This window comes from Chelonoidis abingdonii, chromosome 2 (assembly GCF_003597395.2).
Source record: "Chelonoidis abingdonii isolate Lonesome George chromosome 2, CheloAbing_2.0, whole genome shotgun sequence".
NCBI classification, from domain to species: Eukaryota; Metazoa; Chordata; order Testudines; family Testudinidae; genus Chelonoidis; species Chelonoidis abingdonii.
In genome coordinates, this window is record NC_133770.1 from 159497186 (window position 1) to 159510072 (window position 12887).

General features: G+C 43.7%; 1 protein-coding gene across 1 annotated transcript in view; it reads left to right on the top strand.

Annotated features, from left to right (window-relative positions):
- Positions 1–12887, top strand: part of EBF2 (EBF transcription factor 2) — a 176732-nt gene that overhangs the window by 133901 nt on the left and 29944 nt on the right. The window contains exons 8-10 of the mRNA XM_032795353.2: positions 6953–7070; positions 8823–8953; positions 9579–9705. Coding sequence (XP_032651244.1) covers positions 6953–7070; positions 8823–8953; positions 9579–9705 — 376 coding nt within the window. The remainder of the gene's footprint in view (positions 1–6952; positions 7071–8822; positions 8954–9578; positions 9706–12887) is intronic.

Genomic DNA, 12887 nt, shown 5'->3' on the forward strand with positions numbered 1-12887 from the left:
GCACGATGCCAAGGTTTCAAAGGGTGGTCCCATGAGTCTAGAAAGGACCAGATTGAGGTCCGAGACTGGGACAGGCTGATGAACCTTAGGGTATAGCCTGTTGAGACCTTTTAGAAACCACTGGGTTAGCAACGACAGAGCAGCCCTCCGCGCCTGGGTGGAAGGCTGAGATGGGGGCCAAGTGAGCCCTTATTGACAATGATGAAAGCCCCTGCTGCTTCTGATGGAGGAGGTAGTCCAGAATAAGCGGCACTGAGGCTAGCACTGGGGACGAATGGCACTGAACCGACCAGATTGAAAATCTCTTTCACTTGGCAAGGTAGGTAGCTCTCGTAGAGGGTTTTCTGCTGCCAAGGAGGACCTGTCTAACCTGGTCTGAACAGGAAAGCTCCACTGGGTTCAACCACGGAGTTTCCACGCTCTGAGGTGCAGTGACCCGAAGTTCAGATGTTGGCGACGACCATGATCTTATGTCAGAAGGTCCGAGAAGAGCAGCAGGCCTACTGGAGCTTCCAAGGACATGTCTAGGAGAGATGTGTACCAGTGCAGGCTGGAGCTATCAATATGACTTGAGCTCATTCCCTCCGGATCTTGAAGAGAACCTTGTGAATGAGCGGTATGGGCGGAAAGGTGTACAGGAGACAACTTTCCCATGGGAGGAGGAACACGTCCACTCTGGAGTGCAGGCTGTGGTTCTGGAACGAGCAGAACTGCTGGCACTTCCTGTGGTGAATAGGTTTATCTGGGGAAAGCCCTGCCTCTGGACGATCAAAATTGCAACATCTGGGTGAAGGGACGACTTGTGGCCACGAAAGGACCTGCTGAGGTGCTCCACCAGCTCGTTCTGTACCCTGGGAAGGTACGACACTTGCAGGTGTATTGAATGTTCTACATAGAAGTCCCACAGCATGAGGGCTTCCTGGCACAGGGGAGAGGAGTGTGCTGCCCTGTTTGTTGATATAAATATTGCCGTGGTGTTGTCCGTCGTGACTGATACACATTGTTCCGTTAAGTGTGCCCAGAAGGTCTGGCATGCTAGGAGCACCACTCTCAGCTCTCTGACGTTGATGTGGAGACCTAGGTCCACCTGAGACCAGAGACCCTGAGTCCTGCAGTCTCCTAGGTGTGCTCCCCAGCCCAAGTCTGATGCATCTGTCACTAGTGAAAGAGACGGCTGTGGACTGATGAAGGAGATCCCTGAACATACCTCCTGAGGGTTGAGCCACCACAGGAGAGAGTCAAGGACTGGGCGAGACAGAGTCACAATCCTGTCCAAGCTGTCCCAGGCTGGTCGATACACGGATGCTAACCATGACTGGAGCAGTTGGACAACGACTGCCATGCTCTTGGTGAAGACTCAAGGTGCTGCTGACAGGTTGAACAGAAGGACTGTAAATTGTTAGTGGGTATTGTTCATCACAGACCTGAGGTACTTTCTGTGGGGAGTCCAAGGGGAATTTAGCTATTGCCAAGCAAGTATTGTAGGAGTACCTGCTGCTGATGGCCTGCTGGTTAGATATTTGGAGGAGCTGTCCCGCTGTTGAGTACACCTTTTGCCCAAATAGGTCTAGTTTTTCAGCGTCCTTATTCTTGGGGAAAGGGCCTTGAAAGCCTTGCCTCTCCCAGTGGTTAGCAACATCCACCACCAGAGAGTCAGGCGGAGGGTGGGAATATAGGTGTTCATAATCCCTGGAGGGCACAAAGCAGCGAGGCCAGAGTCTGCCACAGGGTCTTAGTCATGTCCGTTAATTGTCTTTATAAATGGTAAGGCGATATGGTAAGCACCAGAGAGGGCCAGGATGTCAACCATACAGTCTGCATCATCCACCACTTCCTCTACCTTAATGCCCAGAGCCTGGGTGACCTGGTGCCGCAACTGCTGCAACACCCTGGAGTCTTCCAGAGCTGGGATTATGGAAGTGCCCACGAGCACCTCATATGGTGAAGAGGAGGAGGAGGCCACCAGAGGTGGTGGTTGCCCTCTACCATCCCTATCCGAGCGATCTTGAGACCCCAGGGGGACGGTAGTATTGGTGCTGACGTCTGGTCCCACGTCGGTGTTGGTGTAGACACTTGGTGTAGCATCTATACTGGGGTCTTCATCGACGCCGTTGCAGTCAGCGTTGATGATGATGTTGGTGCTGTTGTCAGTGCCGAAGGCGCAGCTGGCACTATAGGAGCAGTCTGAGCTGCTAATGCCCCCTGTGGTGAAGGCAGCACTGTGCTCAGTGCTGATGTCGGTGACAGTACCGCAGCCAATGGCGTTGATGCCAGAGGTACCAGCTCAGTTGCTGGTTGTGGCGGAACAAACGTTGCGGACGCCACTGATGCAGCTCCCGAGTGGGATCCTTGGCTCCGACTCTCGCCCTGATGGAAAGCCCATGGAGTCAAAAAGGGCCACTGAGCCAGGTTCTGTCATTGAGGGCCACTGCATCGGGTGGGACCCTCTATGGTGCCTTGTGCTGGACCTTCTGCTCCTGCTATAGTCCAAGCGGTACAAGTCTGACTCCAACTCTGATATGACATAGAGCATCGGGAGCCTGGGGACTGATTGCACTCCCTGGATGAAGGTGCTGGCATCGGGAGGTGCCGAGGTGATGGGGATCGGCATGACATCATCACCGGCTTTCCCTTTGACTGAATGGGTGCTGGGATGGCGCCTGTGGTGCCAGCACATCCTCCTGCCTTGGGAGCAAGACTGGCGCCATGAGTCTCAGCAGGTCCTGTGCTGTCTCAAAAGCCTCCGTGGTGGATGGGAGTGGCAGGTGCTCTGAGGGGTTTGGTGAGCATGACGGGCCCAGACTTGACTGCCTAACTTGGGCAGGAGTCAACGTGGCCCCACTTCGAGCCTCAGAGCCGTGGCCTGACTGAGGTGCCACTGATGGCTGGTCTCTGGATCTTGCCAAGAGGGATCGGTTTCTTTTCCTCATCATCGTCTTCTGCACCAGCGATTGGGACTGGTGCCGAAGGCTGGAGTGCTCCCCAGAGGCTCCACCACGGTGCTGAGCCTCCTTGGCAGTGTCTTTCTTTGACGTCGGCTCTCTCAAAGATAGCACTGGAGTGCTCTGCACCGAAGAAAACATACTGGGAGTGGGATTCCTGGTGCCTGGGTCCAACTGAGGTTGGAGAGCTGCCTCCATGAGGAGGATTTTAAGCTGCTGCTCCCTCTCTTTAAGAGTTCTCAGTTGAAACTCCCGACAGATCTTGTAGCGGTCTTTTTGGTGACCCTTGGCCAGACACCGTAAACAGGAGGTGTGTGGGGTCACTTTTAGGCATGCATTTCATGCAGTCCTGGCAAGTCTTGAACCCCAGGGATTGCGGCATGTCCTAGTAACAAATAAGGAGAGGAGAAAAACGGGGGAGAGGGGAGGGAGGAACCCCGCATACCTGAAACTTATAAGTGAACTAACTATGCTATACCAGCACACTAGAATGAACTATCTACAACGAAAACTAAAAGTACTGCTAAGCTGCTTGCTGAAGCAAGAGCAAGGGGAAGTTCTAGCTACCGTCACTAGTGGTAAGAAGGAACTGAGGTGGTGGTGGGTCAGCAGGGTCCGTTAGTGGGCACCATGAAGGTGCCACTCCAGGGGGCACCTAGGCCAACCCCGTGGATGCTGCTAGGGGAAAAATCTTCTGGCTACTGTACATGTGTGTGTGCCCACACCTGATTGGATTGCAATGAACATGAACAAGCACTCAAAGAAGCATGCAGGTTTCTAATATGGAAGGGGAATAATTAACTAATATCTGAGGCTGGTAAAGAGGAACCATCCAGACTAGCAAAGCAAATCTTAAGAACTGCTGGATACCCCACTTACAAGACCACAAACATCTCTCCATTGTGCTTGCTGGAATCCAGATTCGGATCTGTGAATGTGTTGCCTTGTCCTTTTTTATTCTAACTGTTCAGGTCACTGCACTCTTCATTTTCTCTAAAACTACAATTTTGGGAACTGGATGACTCAAGTAACTGGGATGCAGAATCTTTTGCTTCTACATAATCGGTTAAAATTGACCCCAGGCCACCTGTGACCCGAAAAGGTGTTTGATGCCCTATGTAAATAATTTGGTGTTCTCAGACTATTTCCCATAGGCAAGAGTCTACCAAAGCCACCACAATGTTTGACACCAATTGGTGATCTTAGTGGAGCAGCCATAAACTGAATAAGCATAGTGGCCAAATCTCACCTGTAAAGGTGGTCTCATCAGATCAGGAATCAGACACATTGGCGTAGTAGTACCCGAGGTAACTTGCCTGTGCTGTGGATAAATTTGAGGACTTAAATCTCCAGGGAAGTTAGGCCAGCACCTTTCACCAGCACTTAATGCACATAAAGAAAACAAAGCTTGCCATGTTTTACGATCTTGGGAGAACAAGTGGTATTGATGGTTATGCATTCAGAAGGGCATTGGCAAAAATGCCTATAAATGGTTAACAAGGTATTGGTAAGAAATGTTGACCTTGATTTGTTTAGCTAAGATGTAAAGATTTTTGAAGGTCAAAGGTGTCCTTGTGTAGTGTTTTGGAGTCTAACTGTGTCTGACCCTCTAACATTAAGCTGCTGTGGCCTGTAGTTTTGAAGAGTGAAGCAAACCAGGGGGAAAGAGAGAAGGGGGAGAGAACAGGAAATGGAGTGAGGTGTTTCAGGAAGTTGTCAGGAGTTGACTGATTGATTCCAGATGGAAAGGGTCACCCTCCATGACCCAGGAAATACTCACTGGGGGAAAGCAGTTGTTGGCTTGTGAAAGGGGAGGGCCTGGGAGCTAGAGACTATGGTGGAATGCACATTCTGCTTCCTTTTATTCTTAAAATGTTGAGTCTTAATCTTCAATATTAAACAATTTGATTGTCCTTGCCCAGCAAGGGGGAAGTGAGTGGAGCTAAATCTGGAGCTCCGGTAACTTTACCTTCATAATCTAAAACATTCTTACTCTGTAGCATAGATAAAAAAGTGAACCAGAAGAATCATAGTCAAGACAACACGAGCTCTCTTTTGCTGAATTGCAGTAATGCCAAGAGATGGGCCCAAACGAAAACCCAAGCTCCAACAACCTCCAAAACACTGAGTGAGTTCAGAGTTGGGCCCATATCTGAAGGTGGCTTTATTTATTTACTCCAGGCTTCATCTCATGAGGTGGTGTCTTCGCCCACCCAGTGGTGAACCTGGGAGGTGACAAAATGAAACCACACATGAGAGGGGTCTTATGGGGGTTTCAGCAATCCTCGCTCACCATGAGATTTGAGGGTGCTCAGCACTTAGGAAGAATGCGACTTCTGACCAGAAGTTATCACTCATGTTTCAGGGGCCAGTAGAACATTGTGAATGGAATGTAGATCATCTATATTCTCTCACTATTGTGTATAATGCAGATACCTATATAGTCACATACCTGTAATGTGTACGGTTTTATTTGTGTGTATTAGTATATTACTATATATTTTGTGTGTGTGTGTATTGTGTGTGCATATATAACATTGTCTCTGTGTGGCTGGGTATTTGTATATTTTGTGTGTATGTGTGTATATATATATATTTTTGATTTACATTTGGTTACAATTTAAAATCTTGTCGTAAATATTTCAGACACTGGAATGATTCAGGTCTATTCCCCCGTTGCCATAGCGTGGTCTGTGCTGGCCAGTGAAAGCTTAAAATTTATTTCCATTGTTTAAGGGAAAATAATGAGGTGCATCTGACTGGGTTCAGCTATGTCATGCGGGAAATGTTCACTTTGGAACAGAGTCTCACTCCACCCAAATGTGCAATGATGAAATCAGTTGGCACACACAAAAGCAACACATTTTGTGACAGGAATGCATGAGAAATATTAATGTACAGTATGACAAGAGCCTTTTGGAATGAATTAACCTTGTCGTAAAAAAAGAGAGAGAGAGAGCATTCTTCAAACCAACAAAATCCTACAGGAGGGCAGGGTTTCCCTGCTGTGTGCTGAATACAGTTTATCAACAATTAAAGCCTGAAATTCTCTTACTTAAAGCATGACAATTGCATCTTTGAAAATTCATGCACACACTCAGGGTCAGATCCTTAACAGCTTGCTGCAAATGAGGGTAGCTCTGTTGAAGCCAATGGAGCTACACCAATGTGGACCAGCTGAGGATCTGGGCTTCAAAGTTCTAACGAGATGCATGTTATTCAGACTGGTTCAAATGATGGGTTTTTTTTTTTTAACATATGTGGTTTAAAGATGCACGTATCTCTGGGTTTAATGGATTTATAGCTTAGGACATTTTGTTTTAAAGAGAGATCTCAATGAGACTCAGTAACAAATACAATTATTTCCTCTAAGAGTTTACTTTTGTCCTGTTAGAACCCAGCGAGATTGGACAAAAAGGGCAAGATTTTCAAAATCCGTGATTCTGAGAGCCACAATTTTTGGGTGCCCAACCTGAGACACCCTTAAAGGGACCTGATTTGCACAAAATACTGACTGCCCACCTTCTGAAAACCAGGCCTTTCTACCCCTTGCAGCTAATGGCAGTTTCTGTTTATCTCAGTGGATAGAAACCTATGTTTTAGGAGCAGATGGTTGTAAGTTTGATTTCCTATGATGCACGTGTGTGTAGGATAGCAGATGGCTGTGCTTCTATATATACATAGCAGAGGGCACATTATTCTGGTCCTCTGCAGTCTGCCCTCATTATCTGTACATATAGACCTCTATGCTACAATGCATCACAGAAAACTAAACTTAGGATAGTCTTGTCACTGGTTCATTAAGTCATGTACATTGAGGATAGCATATGGGCCTTCGGATGCTATGTTAAATGGAATGAAGGCACAGAACAGACACTGAAAATACTTCTTCCCCAGTGGGAAATAAACGATTCTATTTTACAAATAGAATAGGATTTTAATTCAATATAATAATAAATACATCAAAAGCTGAATATTGAAACAAGTAATTAACCTGCTTTTTTCCCTAGGTTGTGTTATCAACAACAGTGAATGTTGATGGACATGTATTGGCAGTGTCTGACAACATGTTTGTTCATAACAACTCTAAACATGGACGGAGAGCAAGGAGACTTGACCCCTCAGAAGGTATGGAACTTTGTCTGGAATACGGTACACCAATGAAAACAAATACATGCACTCTGCACTTGAATTTTTGTTTGTTTTGGTGGGTGTGAAGAGAGCTGCAGAACCTCAGGGGCTTTAGAGAAGGAAGATGAACCAAAAAAAAAAAAACTCCACGGCATGCAGAATCTGATCCTTCTACATCTAAGAGAGAGACTCCCCCCCATCTATTAATTAGTTAGCTTGTACAGAGCTGTGAAGATGAAAAACTCGGTAAAAGCATCAACAATTAGCTAAGAATTTCAGACTTACTGCTCAGCTGGCCTAGACTTGATTTCAGGCAAATTAAGCAACATGACATCTTACTTAAACAGAAATATTACAGTGCAAGATGTGTATGAAAAAGTGTCAGTGGTTCCCTTAAACAAACTGTGTGCAAAGCATAACAATGTGCAGAAGGAAACTGACACTAATTGATTTTAGTTTGTTTGGCTAAGCAGGAATTGCCATCGTCCATGGGACTATTCTTGGGGTATATTAAAGCAATTACCAATACCTGTATCTGTTAAGCTTCAAATTGGGTAAACCCCCCTCTCTCTGTCCCTGCCCCTCTCACAAACTCCACTTCTTTAATCCAGGCACCACTTACAGTAACTTAACAATCATATCTATGTCTCTTCCCCCCCTTCTCCAATCTCCCTGAAGCCTGTGAAAGTGAGAAGAGTTTGTGATGTTAGTAGAAGAGACAAGCACGGCTATTATTTCATTACACTGTTTTGTTGCCCCCCTCCCTTCTTAAATGTGCCCTGTATCAACCTAAAGAAGAATTAATGAACTGGAAGAAAATGATTGAATCAGTAAAGAATTTGGAGCAGTGTTAATTCCCCCCCAGCGGGCAGTGAAATGGTAGAAGGAAAATCCCAGGATTCCAAGCCTAGGAAGCCATCCAGTTTTTCCTTGACTGATTGGATGTGATTGACTGGCTGTTCAAAGAAGTCTCATGTTTTTGGAGCCCTGCCAAAGTTCCCCTCCACCTTTGACCCTGTCAACATTGGGAATGGAGTGATGGATTGACTTTGGTTATGGCCTGGAAACCATATTGGGTTCCTGATGGGATGTATAGTCCAGAGGCCTTGAACATATGGAAAAGAGCAGAAAAAAAAATCTATTCCATAAAGTCACAAAAATTATTAGAAATTGTCTCTTGATAGGAACTGGAGGAAACACAAGATATTTCCATATCTCTCTATCCCATTGATAAACACAGTAAATTGTAACACATCCCTCCTACTGCCTGCTTTTTTTGCTCTTGTGTGATCGTATGCTAATAAGTGTTTTTAAAACAGCCTCTGCACAAACACGTAAGTGTTTCACTTTTACACCCACTACTACAGTTGTCCTATTAGGCTTTAATGACATAATGTTAAGTGTCAGTAATGAATAGGCGAGTAATGAACACTAGCAAGGCAGAGAACAAAATTATTTTATTTTTCGTTCCTTGGAATGGTAAGCAGCCTTGGTGGGTGAATGAATTAAAGGCTGTGGTGGCACTAGGGATACAAGCCAGCAATATAGCTGCAGCAGTGTAAACCCTCTAGAGTGGACTGGCAAAAGTGCAATAAGCCATGATTTGCACCAGTGCAATTTGTGCAAATAACAGCATTGCCTATCCACTCAGAGGGTTTAACTGGCCCCAACCTATCCGAAAACCTAGCCTCCAAGACCAGTTGCAAGAAAACTAACCTACCACTCTTTTTTTATCCCTTTTTTGTTTAGCCACACCATGCATCAAAGCTATTAGCCCAAGTGAAGGCTGGACTACAGGGGGCGCAATGGTGATCATTATAGGAGACAATTTCTTCGATGGGCTACAAGTGGTATTTGGGACCATGCTTGTATGGAGCGAGGTAGGCAAAAGTAACTTGCGATTGCATAGCCGAAGATAGATATTGCTGGTATAGAGAAGGTCGATGGGGAACAACTATTCACTCATTCTCATCATAATACAAGAACAAGGGGACGGTCCATGACATTGAAAGACAGTTACTTTAAAACTGAGGAAAGGAAATGCTTTTTCGACCAGTGCTTGCTTACTCCGTGGAATACTTTGCCACATTATATCATTGTGTCCATGAACTTTTAGTGGGATTCTAAAAAGGACTGGATGTTTACATGGATAAGAAGAATATCCAGAGTTACAGGGAGGATTAAAAGAAAAAGCCAAGAGTTTGGGAAAGGAAACAAACCTTCAAGTTTCAGGGCATAAATCAACAATTAATTAATGGGGGACAGGAAGAAACTTTCCCTGTAGGCAACTTATCCTGTAAGTTGCCTTATGCAGGATTTCTTGTACCTTCTTCTGAAGCAGCTGGTGCTTTGCATGATTGGATACAAGATGCTGGAGTAGATGGACCACTGGTCTGATCCAAGTAGTAAACAGTTTCATTTGCTTGAGAAACACAACCGGGGCCAGTGGGAAAAAACGCAAACATCCCATACATGACATGCTTCTCTCTTGTTGTTGTTTCCCAGCTGATCACACCTCACGCTATTCGAGTCCAGACCCCTCCTCGTCACATTCCTGGTGTAGTCGAAGTCACATTATCGTATAAATCCAAACAGTTCTGCAAAGGAGCCCCGGGCAGGTTTATTTACACCGGTAGGTGAATGTGATTTACTGTGGAGGGCTGGAACACAAATGTCTCTTCCTCTCAGTAATATAGATTACTCTTTTTTAAATACTTGCCACATGCCGTTTGAAAACTGTTCTGCTATTTGAGGTGTTTGGAAGTGTAAGGAGATAAAACCTCCATGCAATAAGGAATCTAAGGGAATATTACGCCACATGTTAATATATTTTCCAGATTAAAGTTCATGCTGATACAGTATGGCGCTCTCTCTAGATATATTAAGTGTACAGTAACTTGATAGCATTGCTCTGCATACTAGAAGATGTTTTATTTATAACAGTATTTATTTTACATTTCTCTCTCACTGGGGTTAACCTCTCATTTTCAGGATGGCCCCCAGGGCCAGGCAGAATGTCTTATGTCTAAAGAAGCCAATGAGCTGAGTGCAAAACAAATCTTGATTGCTTTTTTATTTTTAAATGGATATTGTCAACTTGTTTCATGCCCCACATTTACCTCCGGCAGCAGGAGAATAATTATATTTATATATATACACAGAGAGAGAGAGACTTATAGCTCTAGAAAGAGAAACCAGTGCAACTAAAGAAGAATCTTCATTTGTTGTCAGTATACACAAGAAAGTTTTATCTGCTAATATATGTGGATGGAAAATGGGAGCATGTTTTAGAGGATTTTAAATATATATGATGACTAATAACTTCTTAGTAGTCATATTTTATTTAGGTGGCTGAGAATTTAAGCAATGATTTTTGTTTTAAAAAAACTATTATTACTATTAGCTCTGGTAAATATTGATATTTCTAGAACATCAAATTTCAGACACATTTTGCAGCAAAAAAATTTAATTTTCAAACTGAAAACCCCCAGAAATTTTTCATTCATAATTTTGTGGTTTTTTGACTACCTGGAGAGCCAATGAAAACGTTTCCAAAATGGGAAAATTTTCAATGAAGTGTTGATATTTTTATAAATTTGTGAAACGTATAATTTTTTAAAAAGCAATAATTCTTATTTTAATTTGTGATGTGTTTTTACAAGCTTTCATGATTATTATTACTTAAGAATGTGTTTATTCATTTGTATTATAGTAGCAGGTAGGAAATCCAACCTAGGACCAGGACCCTGTTACGCTACGTGCTGTGCAGACAAATAACAAAACAATCCTTGACCCAGTGAGTTTATACTGTAGGGCCCTGATCCAAAGCCCATTGAAGTCAATGGAAAGACTTCTAGCGACGGCAGTGGACTTTGGACTGGGCCCCAGATGATTAGGGCCTGAAACTGATCTTGCCCCAGAATAACCTCACTAAAGCGCAAGGAGCTGCTCTGGATTTATATCTGTGTTTTGTGAGGTAAGACTTTAGCCATAATTTTTTGTAAACAAATTCCTTTTAAAGAGACAGCTTTGATTTGTGGCCGTCAATATATAGAGCACAGCTTCTTTAACTAGCAGATAACTAACTGAAACGCAAGTGACTGTGATCTCAAATCTGCATGAAAACGTAATTGTATTGTACAGAAACAAGACTGAAAAAACCCATAAGGGACCCAGTCCTATCAGGCTTATGCAAATAAGCTTTCTCATTGATTTCACTTACTAACAGGCTGCAGGACCAGGGTTGGGTCTGGTATGAAATTTACCAGGGGAGGGTCTGTTAATTCTTGAGTATATCGTGAATCAGAGACTGAAAATTTAAGTTTGTCTGTCGCACTTCTTACTTATTTAGGCCCTGATCCTGCAAAGATATAAGTGCATGCAATGGACTTGGACTGCTCACATGCTTCTGTACAGGATCAATGATGATGGAGAACTGCATAAAACAGAGCAATGTATTTCTATTATGGGGAAATTATTCCTCTTTTTGTAGGTCTGTGTTTTATGTGCAGGGCTTATCTGTGCTATCTATAGAGAGTTGAAGTCAAAATGTAGTGTTGCTCTCTGATATGTTAATTAGTGTATTTCCACCAAAGAGGACATGAAGATGTACATGACAAATAGCAGAAGAGAAAGAGAGAGGATAATATTATCTGCCTATTTTGCTCTTGTTATCAGCGTGGAGATATCTGTTTAGCTTCACTGAGGAGCAAGTGGGTGCTTACTGCCATATGTTACAAAATAGCACGTTAGCAGAAGATGCAGAGGTACATAAGCTGGTGTAAAATTAGACAACTTTTCAATCTATCTATCCAAGGACTTGTAGTTCTCCCATCGTGTTTGGCAAAATGATAAACACAGCTATTAAGTATAGTGTAATCAATTCCCCCAGGTCATTGCTGCTGATAATAGCAGCAAAAACAACTTCCAAGCTATGAAAATAACGTGTTTATTTTTCTCTCTCCATGGCTGTGATATCATGAGTCTGTTTTGACCGTGCTGTGAAGAAACACAAAGGTTTTTTAAAAAAATTTCTATAGCTCTTTTTGTGTCTATAGTGCTTTACAAACTTTACCTACTGCACCAGTAAAATGCAGCCACTTCTTGAGTGGAGGATGGCAACCAACGGACACATACAACAATAGTGAGGGAAGGGAAATATAGCAAAGCACAGAAAAGCCTCTCTCGTGGAGAGTAAAACAGCTACAAGTGTCTTAAATACTTCCTTGATGAGTTCTTTATAAGCATTGGCTGTAGTTGCTCCAATTTATGTTGTGGGGGAGGTGGTCTGTGTGGTGGCAGATGGGAGGAAAAGTTGGTCCTTTCTATTAAATTGTGTCCACAGTACGAAAAAGTGGAGAACCCTTTCTTTACAAAAATACTCTTTACATTCAACCTCCATCAGGCAATATTCCTCAGAGAAACATAGCCTGTAACACCATCTCCAGAAGATCAAAGAGTGAGGGACACCTCATCTTATTAGTATTATTATTTGTATTATGGTAGAACTTAGAAGGCCCAAATAGAATCCAGAATCCCATTGTACTAGGTCCTTAGGCCCAGATTTTTAAAGATATGTAGGTACCTGATCTCTTGATTTCAGTAGGAGTTGGGTGTTTAAATGCTTTTAAAAATCTGGGCCTTACTGTTTATAAAGTGCTGTGAGATCCTCAAGTGAAAGGTACTAATTAAGGGTCATGTGGTGTTAGAAGCACTGAATAGTTGGCTAAAGGCAGATCATGGGCATAATTAGATATTTAGTCCTGCCATGAGTGCAGGGAATTGGACTAGATGACTTCTCGAGGTCCCTTCCAG